The sequence below is a fragment of the Phaenicophaeus curvirostris genome, chromosome 25, assembly GCF_032191515.1.
Source record: "Phaenicophaeus curvirostris isolate KB17595 chromosome 25, BPBGC_Pcur_1.0, whole genome shotgun sequence".
NCBI classification, from domain to species: domain Eukaryota; kingdom Metazoa; phylum Chordata; class Aves; order Cuculiformes; family Cuculidae; genus Phaenicophaeus; species Phaenicophaeus curvirostris.
This window is the reverse complement of record NC_091416.1, coordinates 1,851,713-1,868,985: the sequence shown is the minus strand read 5'-3', so window position 1 is coordinate 1,868,985 and position 17,273 is coordinate 1,851,713. Positions and strand designations below refer to the sequence as shown.

The 17,273-nt window shown below is 57.5% G+C and overlaps 1 protein-coding gene across 2 annotated transcripts; it reads right to left on the bottom strand.

Annotated features, from left to right (window-relative positions):
- Nucleotides 1-6,200: 6,200 nt before the first annotated feature.
- TMPRSS13 (transmembrane serine protease 13) lies at nt 6,201-16,029 on the bottom strand. Of its 2 annotated transcripts, XM_069876395.1 has the most exons (13): nt 15,832-16,029; nt 10,624-10,795; nt 10,192-10,293; nt 9,338-9,460; nt 9,112-9,241; nt 8,940-9,032; nt 8,807-8,850; nt 8,158-8,317; nt 7,876-8,048; nt 7,089-7,187; nt 6,715-6,857; nt 6,407-6,559; nt 6,201-6,315 (listed from the first exon to the last, which is right to left on the bottom strand). In XM_069876395.1, exons 1-13 carry the CDS (start codon nt 15,850-15,852, stop codon nt 6,301-6,303), a joined length of 1,428 nt encoding a protein of 475 aa, XP_069732496.1. In that variant the 5' UTR covers nt 15,853-16,029; the 3' UTR covers nt 6,201-6,300. The 2 variants fall into 2 exon arrangements, with proteins under 2 accessions (XP_069732496.1, XP_069732497.1); XM_069876396.1 differs by lacking the exon at nt 15,832-16,029 and having other exon boundaries at nt 10,636-10,770.
- Between the last annotated feature and the right edge of the window lie 1,244 nt (nt 16,030-17,273).

Genomic DNA, 17,273 nt, shown 5'->3' with positions numbered 1-17,273 from the left:
AGCCACCCCTGCTCTGGGCAGCCTGGGCCAGGGCCTCCCCACCCTCACCAGAGAACATTTCTTCCCAAGATCTCATCTCAATCTCCCCTCTTTCAGCTGAAACCCCCTCATCCCATCCACCTGCACTCCCTGATCAAGAGCCCCTCCCCAGCTTTCCTGCAGCCCCTCCCAGTACTGGAAGCTGCTCCAAGGTCCCCCAGCAGCCTTCTCTTCTCCAGGCAAAATAAGTCCAACTCTCTCAGCCTGTTGTTGTTTGGAAGGTTCTCCAGCCCCTGGATCATCTCCATGGCCTCCTCTGGATTTGCTCCAACAGCTCCATGTCTTTCCTGCACTGAGGACTCCAGAACTGGACGCAGAGCTCCAGGTGGGTCTCACAGAGCAGAGCAGAGGGGTAGAATCCCTCCCTCACCTGCTGGTCTCACTGCTTCAGATGCAGCCCAAGGTGTGGTTGGTTTCTTAGCTGCAGGCTCTTGTTGCTGGCTCACGTGGAGCTTCTCATCCCCCGGCACCCCAATCCCTTCTCTGCCCAGCCTGTGTTTTTGCTTAGAATTGCCCTGACCCAGGTGCAGGACCTTGCACTTGGCTTTACCTGTCTTCAAAACATCCCTTCCCACACCAGACACCTGGCATGGAGACTCTGCTCTGTGTTGGGCTCCTGGGATGGAGGTAGTGGTGGAACACCAGGCTAGCAACAGGCTGCTGAAGCTCCTCCGAGGCTATCAGATAAGCTGCATAGGTAAATTTTTGGTCCCTGCCTCCTAAAAGCAGAAAGATGTAGCTAGGAAAGGGGGTGCCAGGTGGCCTGGTTCGCAGGGTTTAGGTCACGTTGCTCAGTTGGATCTCGGGAGCTGCCCAGGTTTCAGGCATTCTCACGACCTGCTACCCACATTGATTCCCCCAGTTCCGCCTGTGTTTAGCAGCTACAGAAAAACAGATCCTTTGGGGCTCACCCAGAGCAGCTCAGAAACCAGCACATGCTTCAGAGAGTCCAGGCAAAACACTGAGAGAGGGAGAAGAGCTGGACTCGCTGCTGCTGCAAACAAATGCCCTGGGACAGAGCTTTGTGGCAACCTACCAGTTTATTCCCATTGGACAGCCGGGCACGTTGGGAGGGGTAAACATGTTTAATATAGTGCAGCACAGTCCCCAGAGGGACCATCTGAGCCTGGCGAGCGGCTCGGGGCCAGGGAGCAGCCTGGTTGCAGCCTCAGCTGGGAGGGACGGTGCCCTCCTGGCTGTGCTTGGAGCCACCGGGGCAGCTGTGGGCTCTGGCCAGGGCCAAGGCCACCACTCCACGAGCTCCTGAGAGCTGTGCAAACCGTAGCATCAAACCTGCTGGGTGGCATCCATGCAAACCCAGAGCTTCCCAGCTGGGCAGTAGCTGAGTGCCGAGGCCACGGGGCACCAGTCCCTTTCAGACTGTCTGCTCGGCTCCTGCTGCTGCCCTGGAGACCCATTTCTTCTGGAAACAAACACCTCAGCGATGCTGCTGCTGCTGGTTCATCCCCCAGTAAAGCAGCTGCACCTTAGATAGAAGTCAGACAAGAGCGGCACGGAGTCCATTGCACATTCATTTCTCTGTTCCCAGTAAAATATAAAAGGAAAATAAACCAGCACTGGCATTTCAAGGCGATTATTCAGAAGGGTCAAGAGATACAGACCCACACAGAGGAGCTGGACAACGTCAAGTCTCTTTAATGCGTAGGGAGAATGTGATAAGGCTGTCAGCCACCCTGCAGTGAGCGAGGCGGGGATCGAGCAGTGATAATCAACTTTCGGGCTTTTCTGACCTTACTCTCTCCTCTGCTGTTATTATCCACCACACACAGCCAAATGTTGTGATGCTGTGATGATGCCTTGAGGACCACAGCGAGGGTGGTGGGTGTTTGTGAAGCCACAGAGCCCAGGACACCCCCTGCCTGTGCCTGGATGTGCTCTGTGCTTTCCATCCTTTTGTTATCTACAAAGCGAGTGGAGCCTGAAAGAATTTAGCAGCGTGGATGTTTTTTTCCTGTACAAACTCAGGTAAAATAAAAACCTGACTGTGAATGTAGGAAGTGGAGGGTCCGCTGTGCTGCTCCCATGGAGGGAAAGTGGCTCTGGCTGTTCCTAACAGCAAATATCTTCTCCACTGAGCTGCTGGAGAGAACCACACTGAGTGATGGTTTCTCTTCTGGAGAAACTGGGCCAAAGCTTTTGCTGGTGTAACGCAAACCAGCAGCAGGGCAGCCAGGCAGGCGATGCTGATTTATGCTGATGAAGGGGCTGGGCTGATCTCCTCATGCTGTTCGAGTCAATAGGAGCCTTGCCAGGAGCTCCAACAAGGGCATGATTTCATCTCCTCTTACACTGGAGCAGGCGTCTCCTCCCTGCGCTCCGGAGCAGGAGAAGGAACCGCTTGCTCTCCAGAATTTTCCACTCCAGTTTTAAGGTCTTTCCCTTCTCAGTAATGCCGAGCCTGCCAAGTGCTCGTTCAGTGGGAATGCAGCCCGGTCAGGGGCACGGGAGAGCAGAGACAAAAGTTGGTCACAGCCCTATGGCTGAGTTTAAACCCATAACACCCTCTGGCACAACTCCTTGTGCTCTGAATCCATCTGGGAGCAAACGACAAAGCAGGAGACGGTACCGAAGCTGCTGAGGCTGTTGCACAAGCTGAAGTTCAGCGGCTGTGCCAAGCGATGATGTTGCTGGCTGCGGAAGGGAGCCGATCCCGAAGTATGGAAAAAAACATTTTTGTAGAGAAACATCATGTCTGAAACCACATAAACAAATCGGACTTGGACGCGACAGAGCTATAAAAGGAGAGTTTGGGGAAAGCATCGCTCAGGGGCTGCGATTCACACGGTGCCCGCCGCCAGGCTCTATTTTTGTCATTTATATTCCTTAGGGACACCAGCCTTTGATTTCCAAAGCACAGAGGAATGTGGGGTCACGCTCAGTGAAGATGCTTCAGAGCAGGATGCCAGCGGGGTTGGTCCCAGAGGCTCCTCAGGGCTGGGGTGGCACATACTGTGCTCTCCGGGGGCTACGGACAGCAGGAGATTTTGGCTCAAGTGCTCCAGGAGCCGTGCCCGAGACAGCTGCTTCATCAACATGCGGGTGTCTTTGGGAACAGCAGAGCACAGCAGCCGAGATCAGGCAGTTTCTAATCGCTTCTAATCTGGTTAGAAAACTCCAGCCCTTGGGAAAAGCCAGCGTACCTTTCCGTGGGGCTGGGAGGAGAGATCACGCGATGTCAGGTTTAGAAGAGAGAAATTAAACTGGTATTAGGGGATGAAATCCTCTCTCTGTTTCAGAGAGCAGAAGAGCGATGACCGAGGAGGAGGTGAAATCCACAGCAGAGGAGCAGCTCCTCTAAAGGCTGAGAAGACACCACTACAAGGAGCACAATTCCAGCAAGTTCATCTCTTATTTGGTTCCAATCTTTGTTTTATTCCTTCTCACAAGACCAGTTTGTCCAGCTCACCACCTCCGCGAGTGATGAAAAGTTATGAGCTGCTGCTCTGTGCTGCATGCTACGACTTTGATGAGCAGAAACCCTGATGAGCAGATCCCAGAGAGCCCTGGGGCAAAGGAAAGCCGGGTCTGTGACTTAAAACCCATTGAATTCACAATTTAATCAGACCAACACAAAACAGGGGAGTCACGCAAAGCCCCTACTCCTACTGCATCTCAAACAAAAGCCAAGCCCCTCTCCGGGCTTGGTGCTGGCAGCATCCCTGGGCCCAGCGAGCAGCAAAGACACTTTAAAGTACAGCGAAAACAGTTTGTCGGCTCGCGCACACCATGGGAGGCTTCTGGGTTGCTTCTCTGAAAAGCTGTTTGAGGTCAGGCTGACTCAGTGTTTCCCAAAAGGCAGCAACCCCTATTGTTTCGGGTCTAGAGCAGCCGCGCAGCATCGCCCTGCACGCTGGGGCTGCTCCGTGTCACGGGGAGAGCTCGGTGCAGAGCCCCTCTAGACCCGCTATCCCAAAATTCAAATGCAAACCACAGCTCTCTGCCTCCAGATAACCTTTTCCACAGCAGGCAGCCAGTTCTAGGAAGCCGGGGGAAGCTCGTTGGAGGGGAGGAGGGGACAAACCTGCGGCAGCCCACGCACCCCGAGAATTTCGCATCTTTGCTTTGCAGGTAGGCTCTGCAGCTCCAGAACCTGCACACAGCTGGAGATGGGGCAGCCTCCAGCACACTGACTGGAACTGGGAGCCTTCCCAGTCCACAAAGTCCCTGCTGTAAGTGATGTGGGTTAGAAACCAGGCTGCCCAGCCCATGCCAGTACTCGCAGCATCTGGGGAGCTGATGTTTCCAGTTCCTCTGCAGGACCTGCTGGATGCTGCAGTGCTGAGCCCTCTGCTTGGGGTTTGCCACCCCACGCTACACTAGACTCTTTCTCAAGGAGAGAGAGGCAGGATGCAGTGGACGGCGGTCCCTCTCCTGTGCTGGGGAGGGAAGAGGTCTCCCTGGCTGGGGCTGGCAGAAACAAGCTCATGAGGCAGCTTCAGCCTACTTCAAAAAGCACCAGTCCCTCCTCTAATGTTCCCAGCTGCAAGATTTCTTACCAAGATGTCATCTCAGTCTCCCCTCCTTTCCTCCTCCCAAGGAAAATCCAAGGCTAAACGCTCATTGCTGCCATTTCTCTAGTGTGGGGCAGTTGCACAGGCTGTGCAGCCTTGTCAGGAAAGCATTTCGTTCTTGTCCACAGCATTCACAAGCTGGATTTTGATACCACTCTCTGGCCCATGCATCCCACCAGGAGGCTTTACCCACATTGAGCTCCATCCCTACATCACCTCCACACCTGAGCATCTCCTGCCAAGCCCCCGTAAGACCCGAAATCCCTCCTTTCTCCCAGTCATGAGCAGAAACCCAACAGGTGACAGACTAGAAGGGCTTTTCTGAAATTCTCCTCCACCCCATGCATCCACACAAATGACAGCAAGCAACAGGAGGGGTTGTGTTCATGGATGCAGCCCCCGAGCTCGCTCACTGCATGAGGAACGTGCCAGCCCTGCAGCACCACAGCATGGTCTCCAGCCAGGTCCATACCAACACAAAGCCCAGGGCTCTCCAGCTTCCTTCCCAGGTGGTCCCAAAGAGCCATCTCCATGCAGAGCACTATCAAAATGTTTATTGAGAAGAGTAGAGAGTGGCCGGGCTCCCCAGGACCCCGCACAACTGGAGAAAAGGCTGCAGCCTCTGCTCCCCCAGCAGGCAATCACACCTCTTATAGCACCTCACGTGCCTCAAAGCATCCACAGGGAGATACAGGCACTTGTTTCCTTAGGGGAAAAGGTGTCCCCGCTTTGGTGTGGCCAGGGAGGTAACGCTGGCTGCATGATCCCTGCTTGCTCGGCAGCCGGAGGGAGGAGGAACATAGTCCAGCAGGGTCAGTGAACAAACAGCCAAGATCTGATTCTGGCTGATGCTGGTGAGGGGCTGGGTGCTGCTGGAAGGGGTGGCTGCTCTCCATCAAGCTCCTCCTTGGCCTTTGGGTGCTGCTGGCTCCTGTCACACCCCCAACAGCCACCCCAGAGCTCAGACCTGCCAAAATCCTCATCGGAGCAGGCGGGGGAACCAAGATTGGCTGCACGCAAATCCTGGGAGCAAGGGCTTGCTCTGACCGCATCCATGGAACAATAAACAGACAGGTATTTCTCTCACAGGGAGGAGCATCAATCAAAAGGTGAGAGCAAACGTGAGAGCAAGTACAGCTCCTCCCAGAGCTTGGTGGAACTGCTCCTCAGGGTTCCGCTGTGCTCAGCCCCGCTTGGGGAAAGCGGGGAATGTAGCCTCACAGGTGGCACAGGGCTGCACCCACCCTGAGATGGCACTGCTGGAGCCTGGCACCAGCGTGCCAAGGAGAGCACTGCCTCACCCATGGCTTTTTCCTGCTCCTCGCTTCCATCCGCAGCCCCCATCGCGCTCACGGGCAGCGCCAGCAGCCCCTCGCCCGCCGAGCCTGCGACAGTCCTGCCAGGAGGAAGCACTCGCGACACCCCATCCAGACACGTCTATTTACAGGAGAAGAACCAGAGATACGGGGCGAGGAGATGCCTCCCAGCTGGCAGGGGCTGCTGCTCCCTGGGTGCTTCACCCACAGCCCCTGCCAGGCCACCTCCCTCGCACCAGGCGAGGGCACGTTGCAGGCGCTGGATTTTCAGGGTCTGGGGGCAGCGGCAGGTCCCTGGCTGCATGGACAGTCCGGTGGGGGATCTGCTGGAAGCATCGTGCCCCGGAGACAACCGAGGGCAGGGGCCCGCGCCAGCCGGAGAGGCACAGCCCAGGCTAGTGTCCATCCCAGTCTTAGTCATTCTCGCTCTGCAAGGGAGAGAGAGGAGAGAAGGGTGAGGCATCTAGGGGGATGCAGTCCCTCTCAACGCGTGCGATGAGTCCTGCTGTGCCACCTCACCTCCATTTTGCTGTAGATCCAGCTGAGGAGCTTGGTCACTCGCGTGTAAACGCCGGGCTTGTTCTTCTGGCCGCATCCCGTCCCCCAGCTCGTCACCCCGGCCACGTACCAGCGGCCGTTGTCCTCGCAGACCAGGGGCCCTCCGCTGTCACCCTGGCACGGAGGAGCAGAGCGGTGAGGAGAGGAGATGGGAGACGCTCCTCGGCTGGTACCCAGCGAGGGGACAGTGCCATGTGGGAAGAGTTGGCATCCTTGCTGGTCCCAGAGCACCGTGTGTGGAGAGGACCCTCAGCGTGCCCTCAGCTCACCTGGCACGCATCTTTCCCTCCCTGCAGGTACCCGGCACACATCATCCGTGGGGTGAGGTAGCCCTCGTACACCTTGTCGCTGTTGCAGATCTTGTAGTCAATCAGCTTCACCTCGGCCTCCCGCAGCTTCGGGGACGTGTTATCTGCAAGGCAAGAGGAGCTGTGGGTCAGGATGAGGCTCAACTTCCCCATCACCCTCTGGCTTCTCCAGAGCACCAGGCGTTTCTGCAGCTGGGAGGGAAGGAGCTGATTTTTCTTGCAGGCTCCGTAGAGCCACGCGGCTGAGAGGGCAGCGCCTGCCAGTCACCCCTGCAGGAACAGCCCTCAAATGCAGCGAAAGGGCTGTGTTTGCTTTTCTCAGCATCCTCCCTCACCTTCGTTCTCCCTGGTCTTCCCAAAGCCGGTGATGAAGCAGGACCTGCCGGTCTGGAATCGCTGGCCGTACGTGGGGAGGCAGGCTGGGCGAACCTGAGCTGGAAGGAGACATGATGAAAACCAGGTGAGGAGAGAGGAATGAGTCACCTAGGAGCAAAATAGCCACTGTAGTCACCAGCCCTGTGGCTAGGGAGGAGCGAGGTGCTCAGGAAACGCTCCCCTCTGTGCTCACCCCAGTAGGGTCTCTGCCAGCCCCCCCCGCCCATGCAGGGGTAGGATGAAGAGGAACGGTTTTAGGCTGAAAGAGGGGAGATTCAGGTCAGATATTGGGAAGAAATTCTTTCCTGTGAGAGGGGGGAGGCCCTGGCCCAGGTTTCCCAGAGAAGTCATGGCTGTCCCATCCCTGGAGGTGCTCAAGGACAGGCTGGATGGGGCTTGGAGCCTCTGATCCAGTGATTTGGTCCCTTCCCATCGCAGGGGATGGAACTGGATGGGCCTCAGACCATTGGAAGGGGTGGTTTGGTCTCCTTGCAACCCAAACCACTCCATGGTTCTACGTGGGGCACAGCAGACGGCACGAGCCCACGGCTGTGTGTGCCCCAAGCCTTGCCAGGGCAGCATGGGGCAGTTCCCAGCAGGACAAGCAGGGGAAAGAGCATGGCCACAGCAGAGCAGGATGCTCCAGCTGGCAGCAGCCCAGGGGATGGCTCCCAGGGGACCCAACAAGCTGCTTCTTGCTCCTCTCCATCCCCCGAAACACCAGCCCCAGTGAAACCCAGCCCTCACCCGAGATCGTCAGCGGCCTGGAGAGCTTCATGAGAGCGATGTCGTAGTCATCGTGGTCATCGCTGTAGTTGGAGTTGATGATGACCTGGGAGACAGGGATGCCCTCTGCGTGCTGCTTCAGGTCCGAGACCCCACCATACACCTTCCAGTCATCGAGGATCTTCATGCTGTTCCTGGGCAGGGAGAGGTGGAGGCGGCAAGGAGTGAGACGTGGGGCTGGGCGCCTGCACGAGGGCTGCTGGATGCAGCCCCTGCTGCCCTGCAGGCGGTGGCAACACTCACATGAAGAAGCAGTGGGCTGCGGTGAGGACCCACTGCGCGTCGATGATGGTGCCACCGCAGATGTGGATGGGCCCGTACTGCACGCTGACTTGCCAGGGCCATTTGCTCACCGAGGTTTCCTTTCCTCCAATGATCCGGCCAGAAATTCTCTGCCCACAGGCTGGAGGGGATGAGAGAAGGGCTGAGAGAGGAAACCAGCCTGGAAGAGGATGCGCACACCACCTGCAGGCACTGGCAGTGCTAGTTCATAGGATACCATGGGAACACAGTCTCTGTAGCTTTGTAACCCACAAAGTGTGCTGGAAAATGCTCTGTTTGCCCAACCCAAGCTGAAAGAGGGGAGATTGAGATGAGCTCTTAGGAAGAAATGTTTTGCTGTGAGAGTGGGGAGGCCCAAGTTGCCCAGAGCAGGGGTGGCTGCCCCATCCCTGGAGGGGTTCAAGGCCAGGCTGGATGGGGCTTGGAGCCCCTGATCCAGTGGGAGGTGCCCCTGCCCATGCCAGGGGTGGGACTGGATGGGCTTTGAGGTCCCTTCCAACCCAAACCACCCCGTGATTCTATGATATCCACGTGCAAAGAAAGGAGGAAAGCGCTCCCAAGCATGCGTTTGGCATCACCCTCCCCTGGCCCTGCCAACCAGCCCTCTTACTTGTGCATCGCAGGGAGACGTACTTTCCTGTGAGACACTGGGAGCTGCAGGAGAAAAGAGGGAGACACAGCCTCAATCCCAGCCCTGCAGCAGCAGAACAAGGGCAGGGCTGGGAAGTGATGCTGCCCGGTACCTGTTGAGGCTCTGCTGGATGGTCTCTCGCTCGTCTGTCACCGTGAGGCTCTTGCCGGAGACGTGCAGGGGGATGTATTCGGTCTGTGACACGCTAAGGGGGAGAGGAGAGAGGCAGTGAGGGTCCCTCCTTGCCAGAGCAACACCCAGGGGGCTTTACTTCTGGAATTTACTTCTGGAATCCCAGCTGCCGACAGGTCTTTCTGGAGAAGGAGTCATCCCAGGCGCTGCTGCACACGGGCAGCCACTGGCTCTCCGTGCTGGAGTAGACGTGGAGCAAGGACTCATCGGACACGAAGCGCACTGTGGGATGGATGGATGGAGCAGGAGGGTCAGTGGTACCCAGCACCCCGGGGTCTCTGCTCGCTCCCACCACCCCCTGCTCCTGCTGCCTCTCACCGCAGCCCAGCTCGTCGCTCCTCTGGGAGCAGTCGACGACGCCGTCGCAGCGCACGGGGCTGTCCTTGCAGCTCTCGGCGGGCTCCTTGTACACGATACCGGTCTGTGACCGCCAGAACATAACTGAAAGCAAGAACACGCCGTGGTGAGGCCAGGGCTGGCAGCAAGGACCCACCTGGATGGGAATCCGGAGAAGCCCTGCCACGCAGGGGCACTCCCAAACACTAGATGTGAGCTTGGGTGCGGGTAGAGTTCGAGTTAGGACTGAAGAGCTGCAGGATGCAGGGCTGGAGGAGGATTGGCTGGCACTGAGCATCCCTCCATGCCCCTTGCATGCAGCTCAGCTGCTGGAAACCTTTCACTTAACCCCCTTCTAGCTTGTTTCAGCTCACAGAATGCTTCAAGACCACCAGCTGCAGCAGCTGGAGAACCAGCAGCTGGATATTATGAGGATCTAAGCGTTTTCCCGTGTTTCTGTGCCAATCCCACCTACAGACCACACTTGGCTTGATGGGTCCTGCCTGCTAGCCCTGTGCCCCATGGAGGGGAAGCGTGGGTGCTGCTGGGGCTGCCCCAGCACCCACCAAAACAAGCCCAGGAGAAGGAAAGTGCAGTGCAGGCAGGCTCCTGCTTCTCCAAGTACTCAGTAAACCCAAGCAATGGCTTTTTCTTCCCAGCAATCCTGCTCCTGCTTGTCCACCAGATGTCAGGAACACTCAGGAGATGGGAAGATCACATCTCTGCCTACTGGCTTCACAGCTCTAGAGCTTCCCTGGGCACTCCCCAGCACCTGCTGACCCCCAGCCCCAGTGATGTTCCCCCCACAGGGCCTCCCGAGTCGGGACCCCACTCACACAGCAGGATGAGGGCGACGAGCAGCACGATGAGGATGGAGACGCAGAAGATGAGCGCAAGCCGGCGTTGGCTCATGCAGGGAGCTCTGAACATGGAGGATCCTGGCAGCAGGGCACAGGCAGGGTCAGGGGGAACTGATGTCTTCCCGGGGTGCATGGACCCCACTGCCCACCGGCACGTGCCAGGAGCAACCTGGCTCCCCACGACCCCCTGAGATGCTGGGGAGCAGGACCATGCACATCCCACTCCTCCCTGTGGCATCGCCCCATCCTGCCATGGTCACCACCCTCTCCATTGCCCCCTGCACCCCTCACACGCCCAGGTGAGCCAGCGCTGGGCACAGGGACCCATTCCCTGCCTCCCTCTCTCCCCGGCTAAGGTGGAAGCGGGGCCACGGTGGCCAGAGACCACGCTCGGCACCATCCTCTTACGTGGGCTCTCACAGGTCGTGCAGGGAGCCGGGGCTGGGCTGGAGTCTGGGCTGTAGGGCTTGAAGCTGATGCCGAGGACGCTTTCTCGAGGCTGCGGAGGTCGGACACCAAAGATGCTGCTGGCTGGGGAGACATGGGTGCTGGGAGGGACACTGCTGGGCGATGCCGTGGTCTGTGAGCAGAGGACATTGTGTTACTGGCCACGACCGCTGCCCTCCAGAGGGACCCGACATCTGCCACCCCATCACCCTGGCAGCGAAGGCAACGATGATGAAGAACCGAGCTCCCTGGCGCTGCCAGCCACTGCTCCTCCATACCATGAACCACACCGAGAGCTACTGCTGCGGTGGCTCTTTCTGCACCACAAAACCTGAGCCTCACCCAAAACGGGATGGCTGAGAACACCTTTCTCACAGTGCTTTTCCCCTTCAGGTGGCTGCTGGCCGAGCTTCCCAAAGCGATCGCTGCGATCAGGGCCGGTTGGCGCTGGCTCCATCACGCCGTGGCCCAGTTCCGCAGGGCCAGTGCCCCAATTTATGCATCTATTCTTAATGAGCCATTTGAAAAATACAGTGCAATTTCCAGCTGTTGTTTAGTAATACATAATAATCAGTGTTTTCCAAGCCCTGAAACGTCCTGCACCCTGGAATGCTGCTCTGCAGTTGTGTCACTCCTGATCCATGAATTAGCAAAGGAATATGTATTTGCTTCCTTTCCTCAAGATACGCTTCTTCCAAGCGCTCCATCACCTATGGAAGCAAGCACCTCTAATTTTCCTTCAGACAGGACCTCGGCACAAACCCCTCAATAAACGCTGTTCCCTCTGCCGTTTGTAAAAATCTCTCTCTGTCCGGCTGTAAGAAGCTGCTGTGGGCTTTAGAGAAACTGCAAAGGCATCACCAGCCAGGGAGACCTTAGAGCAGCTTCCAGCACTGAAAAGGGCTCCAGGAACGCTGGGGAAGGACTCTGGATCAGGGAGCGCAGGGATAGGGCAAGGGGAGCAGATTCAAGCTGAAATAGGGGAGATGGAGATGAGATCTCAGTAAGAAATGTTTTCCCGTGAGGGTGGGGAGGCCCTGATCCAGGTTGCCCAGAGCAGGGGTGGCTGCCCCATCCCTGGAGGGGTTCAAAGCCAGGTTGGATGGGGCTTGGAGCCCCTCATCCCGTGGGAGGGTTGGAACTGGAAGGGCTTTGAAGGTCCCTTCCAACTCAAACCATTCCATGATTCTATGTTAACCAGATAGCATCTCTTTCCCTGCCAAGCCAGCACGCAGCATCCACAGCTCCGGAATGGGAAGGGCAGAGAGTACTGGGACCAAAGTCGCCCCCTTCCACCTGGGTTTCCTCTCCCCTCGAGTTTCCTGCTGGGAACCAGGAGCCCTAAGGAGCACACCGGGCGCCTGCTCAGGCTCATGCTTCATAAATCTGGCTGTGCCCTCTTGCAATGGGGCGGCGTAACTTCCTGGGCATTATCCCCTGAGTCACGCACCCCGGCGTGGTCACGCGAGTCCCCGCGCGGGGTCTGCCCCAGCTGAGCACCGGAGGGGACACGGCACCCCTCGAGCCGTGCCTTCGCAACCACTCGCAGCCCAGGGCACAGCACCCCGGGCTCCTGGCGAGGCTGCCTGGCCACCCGCCCTGGCCAGCGGCAGCGTGTGCAGGGCCACCTTCCAGCACAGACCTCCTCCTGCTGCCCGCAGGGCCCTTAGCACAAGCACCGTTAACACCTCCTGGCCACCAAGAGCCACCTCCATCGAGAGCCACCTCCCCACTCACATCTGGGGACAGAGACCGAGCGAGAAGCTCTGCATCCACCTGCGCGCGGGGAGGAGCAGAGGCAGTTTCTGTTTCACTCTTATCACCCACCCCTGCCCCACCAGGCAGCGATAACAAGCCTGAATTTGCTCGGTTTGGTCAGGTTTCCCCACAGCTGAATTTCACAGCAGCCGTGTGGGCAAGCCCAGGACAGCCAAGCTGCAGGCTTGTCTCCTTTAGGCTTTCCTGAATCATAGAATCACCAGCTTGGAAAAGACCCACCAGATCATCAAGTCCAACCATAAAGGTGCTGGGGAGCCCAGGAGAGCCCCTTGATGTGCTCCGTGGGGCTGGGTGGGCACGGTAGCTGGGCATTGTCCTGCCTTACGAGCCTGAGCGCTCACACCGATAGGATTCAAGCTCTTGCAGCAAGTGCTGCACACCTGCACCATGAAACATCCCTGGGTCCCTTTGCTAGAAAGCACTTGCCATCAGCAAGAGAGCCAGAGCTGCTGCAGGTCCTGCCCTGCTGCTTTGCAGAAACAAAGCGATGAGTAGATGCCAGGAACCTTTCCTAGGAAGAGTTTTCCCCTGTCTATACAGAAATGAGGTTTCTGTGAATACCCTGAAAGTATCGTTTACGTTAGCTTTTGCATGCACTCTCCACACGTCTGATGCTTGACATGCCTAATCCTGCAGCAAGAGGAACTCGTGCGATGCTGTTAAGGACAAACCTCTCCATCAAACTGGAAAACACAGCCCAGCTGGACCAGTAAGGCAGCGATGCTGGTTGCTAAAGCATTTCCATCTCCGCTGTGCAAACACTGACATTTAAGAACACGGTAGATTTAACAGCTCTCATTACTCCTTAGCAGGAAACATATGGCCTTTTGTACGCCGGGGTGAACTATTGGCTGCTTATTTCCTTTAAAGTCTAAAGTCCACATATATTTTTGTTTAGGTCTAACATAGAAGCTAACAAAACTTTTACAACGGGCTCCCAGTAACCAGCATAACTGGCTGCTGGTTGTGCAGCCGCTGGAGCAGAGAACAAACAGCAGCGGTTTATGAAGATATTTCTGTAAAGGAGTGTGTGTTTGCCCCAGCGAGAGAGAGCTGTGACCTCTGCCCACAAAACCTTTACTCATCCTTTTCAGGCTTTTGAGTAAAAGTCAGACCCGGAGCTGAGTCTCTCTCACATGCGCAGCTGTGGTTCAAGCCCTTTTTTCTGATGTTCTCACTGTAAATGTCCCACAGCCACGAGAGCTCTGGGTGCTGCTGCGGGCTGGCACCTGAATGTCAGACATGGGGAAGGGAGCAAAACCTGCTCCTTTTTGTGGCAGGGCTAGATTTCAGACCACTGGGGTGCAGGGATGCTGGGGATGAGCAGGAAGACTACACCAGCTCGGCTCGCCTTGTGCTCCATCCGGGCTGCTTGGGCAATGAGTGGATGATAGCCATGAACACCACCTCCATCCTTCACTGCTCTGCTCCAAGGGTCTAAGCAGAGCTGGGAAAAGCATGCAAGCCACAGTCATGCAGGAAAAAACCCATCACCTTGGTACCGTAAGCACTGACCTCCGGCTTCACTCCCTGCTGCAGAGGGAAGGGCACCAAATCCATGCCAGCAGAAGGCAACCAGCAGGGAAGGGAGATCCAGGCTGAGTTTGAGGCTCAGGATCCATGTGTGATGGGGAAGGAAGAGAAACCAGCCAGCAGTCAGAGCTGTCACCCGCAGTTTCGGAGTGGGAGGGAGAGCCGAGGCCGGGCAACACCTGGGGTGTTGCAACCAGGGCCCAGAGGAGCAGAAAAGCACGGCAGCCGCCCAGCACTTGGAGCATCAAGAGGAGAAAGAGGCAGCCTGCTTTAAATAAACTGGAAGGAGGTGCCTGAATAGGTGATCATCTTTCCCAGCTGTGCTGGGGAGCCCACCCTCATGACCGCTCTGGGTGGTGAGAGGCAGGGAACCAGCTCCTTCACCTGCTTGGGGAGCGCCGATTGTCTATGGCAGGTTAGTTCAGCAAGCACACAACAGCAGCTTTGTCCTCACGAGCAGCATTGTCCTCGCGCTCACCTGAGACAAAGCCCTCCCGAGCCTGGGAAAGCTCCAGCTCCTTCCTCCAACACCCGTCCCACCTGAGCGCCACAGCAGAGCCTCCCTGGAAGGGGACAGACCCCTGTTCCCAGGACAATCCATGGAGGAGCTGTAAGAGGACACAGCCGAGAGCTGGATGCTGGAAAGGGGCAACGCGTGGAGAGGCGAAATCCCAAAGCACAAGGGAGCCGTTTTGCACGCGCGAGTGACAAGCTGTGTCGATGGAGTCAGGGACAGGTCCCCCTGTGCCACAGCGAGCAGCCCTTCAGGCAGGGGTCAGAAATATATAATTGCTGCTCACCCCATTCCATGGACGGGCAAAGCGAGGCATGGAAAGAAGAAGCGACTCCCGGAGCTGCAGGGCTGAGGGTGGCACCCGGGACTCCTAATGGCCCATTTAATCCAAGTGATGAGGCCAGGCTGGCCCAGTGGGGATGCCCAGTGTTGGGAAATTGTCTCCGTACGTGGGCATCCCAATTCCTGCCCTGCTCTCAGTGCTGCTGCCTGCTTTTGGGGCCACCCAGAGCTGGGGTCACACTGCAAAGCAGGGCTGGGGGGGCAACTGCCCCTCGCAACCCAGCGGGGACCCAGCACGAGCCCAACCTGCCCCTGTCTGCCTCTGAAGCACCTGTACGCCACGGGGCAGGAAGAAGGTGACTTTAGCAGCTGGTCCTGCTTCCCCTCGAGCCCCATCCACTCCGTCACTGCCGGCTTTGCGTGTTCTGGATGTTGCTGGCACAGCCGGCAGGATTCGGAGCCGTAATTACCCGCTGCCTCACCCGGTGCCCAGCCAGGGATGGATGTTTTCCTCATGACAGGATGCTCGGCAAGGCCCCACAGCCCAGACTGAGCAGATCCTCGTCAACACAACCTAAAAAGAGCGCAGGGAAACCTGCCTGGAGAGCGGGTAAGAGAGAGCAGTGGGGACCGAGGCCACCACTGTGCTGGTGGGAGGTGAAAACGGGCTCAGGATGTGCAGCTCCCATGGGTGCCAAGTGACACCAGCTCCCACCAGCTAATTTAGTGGTGGACAGCTACGGTTGGGCTTGATCTCCAAGACCTTTTCCAACCTAGCGATTCTATGACCCCTGTGGTTCGTAAATCCACTCCACATGGAGAAGCAGTGGTGCCAGGAGAGCCTTGACGCCTCCTCAGCCACCGGGGATGCTGGCAGTGGTTTTTCTCCCTCTGTGTGCCCCAAATCCTTCTTCCCGGCTAGCGTGAAGGCAACACCCAGAGAGCAGGAGGGAGAAGCTGGGCCCTCCACCAAAACCTGAGGAAAGCGGGTCCCTACGGCCACAGAGCAACCCCCGGAGCTCGTGCCCAGGTCAGAGCTGGGGGAGCTGCCCACGCCTTACCGGAGAGGCTTTCCCGTCCATCGGCCGCTGCAGGGCTGGGTTGGGGTCACAGCTCCGGCACCGCCATCCTTCGCCGCGCAGAGCCAAGTCAGGTCCGCGGGGACGGGGCAGAATCTGTTTGGCGAGCGGGCTCCTACGTCAGTGCCAGCGCCGAGCGCAGAGGGAAACCAGTCTGACCTGCTGCCCGGCTCCACGGCTGCTTGTTTCCCAACTGCTGCAGGCACAGGGAGCAAAATACCTTCTGCTGCTGCCGATCGCCCCAGCCAGGAGGTGAGGAACAGGCAGAGGTAGCAAGAGCCTCGTCTGTGGACAAGAGCCTGGAATTCCAGCAGCAGGTGAGGTCTGGCCCTGGAGGAGAGCAGCATTCCTGGCACTGGGGCTCCTCGCTGCTTTCTGAGCTGCCTGCCCACCCAAAGCTTCCCTTCTCCGCTCTGTGCCCACCACACACTCGCTCACACCCCTCCTGCCCCAGCCGAGGGCTGCGAGCGCCAGCTGAGGAGGGGAGAGGAGGGGATGCACAGTGCACAACCATCCCCAACCCCATCAAAAACCCCCCTGTGCTCCCCAGGTGACCACAAAGTCCAGAACGCCCTGTTTCAAGGGAAATAAAATGCTGTTTCCCTCTAGTTCCCCTAAAGGCTTTTTCACTCCCTGGCTAATGGAGTGATGCTCTCGCATTGTGCAAGGAGAAAGCAGCGGTCTCCTGCCTCCTCTGTGAGCTCAGAGATGCTTTGCTTAACCCGGAGCTCACATTTGGAGGAAATAGGTAAAAATATCCAGGTTCAAAAGAAAAAGGCTCAGCTCCGTTTCAGCCCTGGCTGCTGGAGGGGCAGCTGCGGGGTGGATGAACGAGGCTGGCAGTGAGCTAGCACCTCACTCCTTGCTGGCCGGGGCTGCACCTCGGTCTCTGCTCCGCAACCTCTGCCATGGCTCAGTCCCAGGAAGCTCCGTCTGGTGTCACGAAGCCTCCTGTGGGACCCATCCTGCCACTGTTTTCCAGGCACATATCTCCCAGCATTATTCATGGCGTAAGTCCCTTATTCATCCGGCTCCCCACCCACAGGTGCTCATTGGAAGGGCGGGAGAAAAGCAGGGCCATCCAAGCTTGGAGGATTAACTGCTGCGAAGCTCACTTGTTTTCACGGCTGAAAAGCTTGGGAAGGATCCCACTGTCCCCTCTATCCTGTCCTGGGTCTCCTCATCCCATTCATTCCCGGAGGAGTCAATTCCTGCCCTTCTCCCATACACAGCTTGAGCCAAACCCCAATGGCCAAAGAGGAAGACTGGAAAGCCTAGAGAAGACAACTGAGCCCATCCTGATCTTGGTGTTTACTCCTGTTTTCTTCCAGCAAGGTCATTATCAAGCCTTCTGCCTGCCTCTCTCCAATAAACCCACCCAGGGCCTCGCTGTCCCCGCAGATCCAGTGCACAGGATCTCCAGT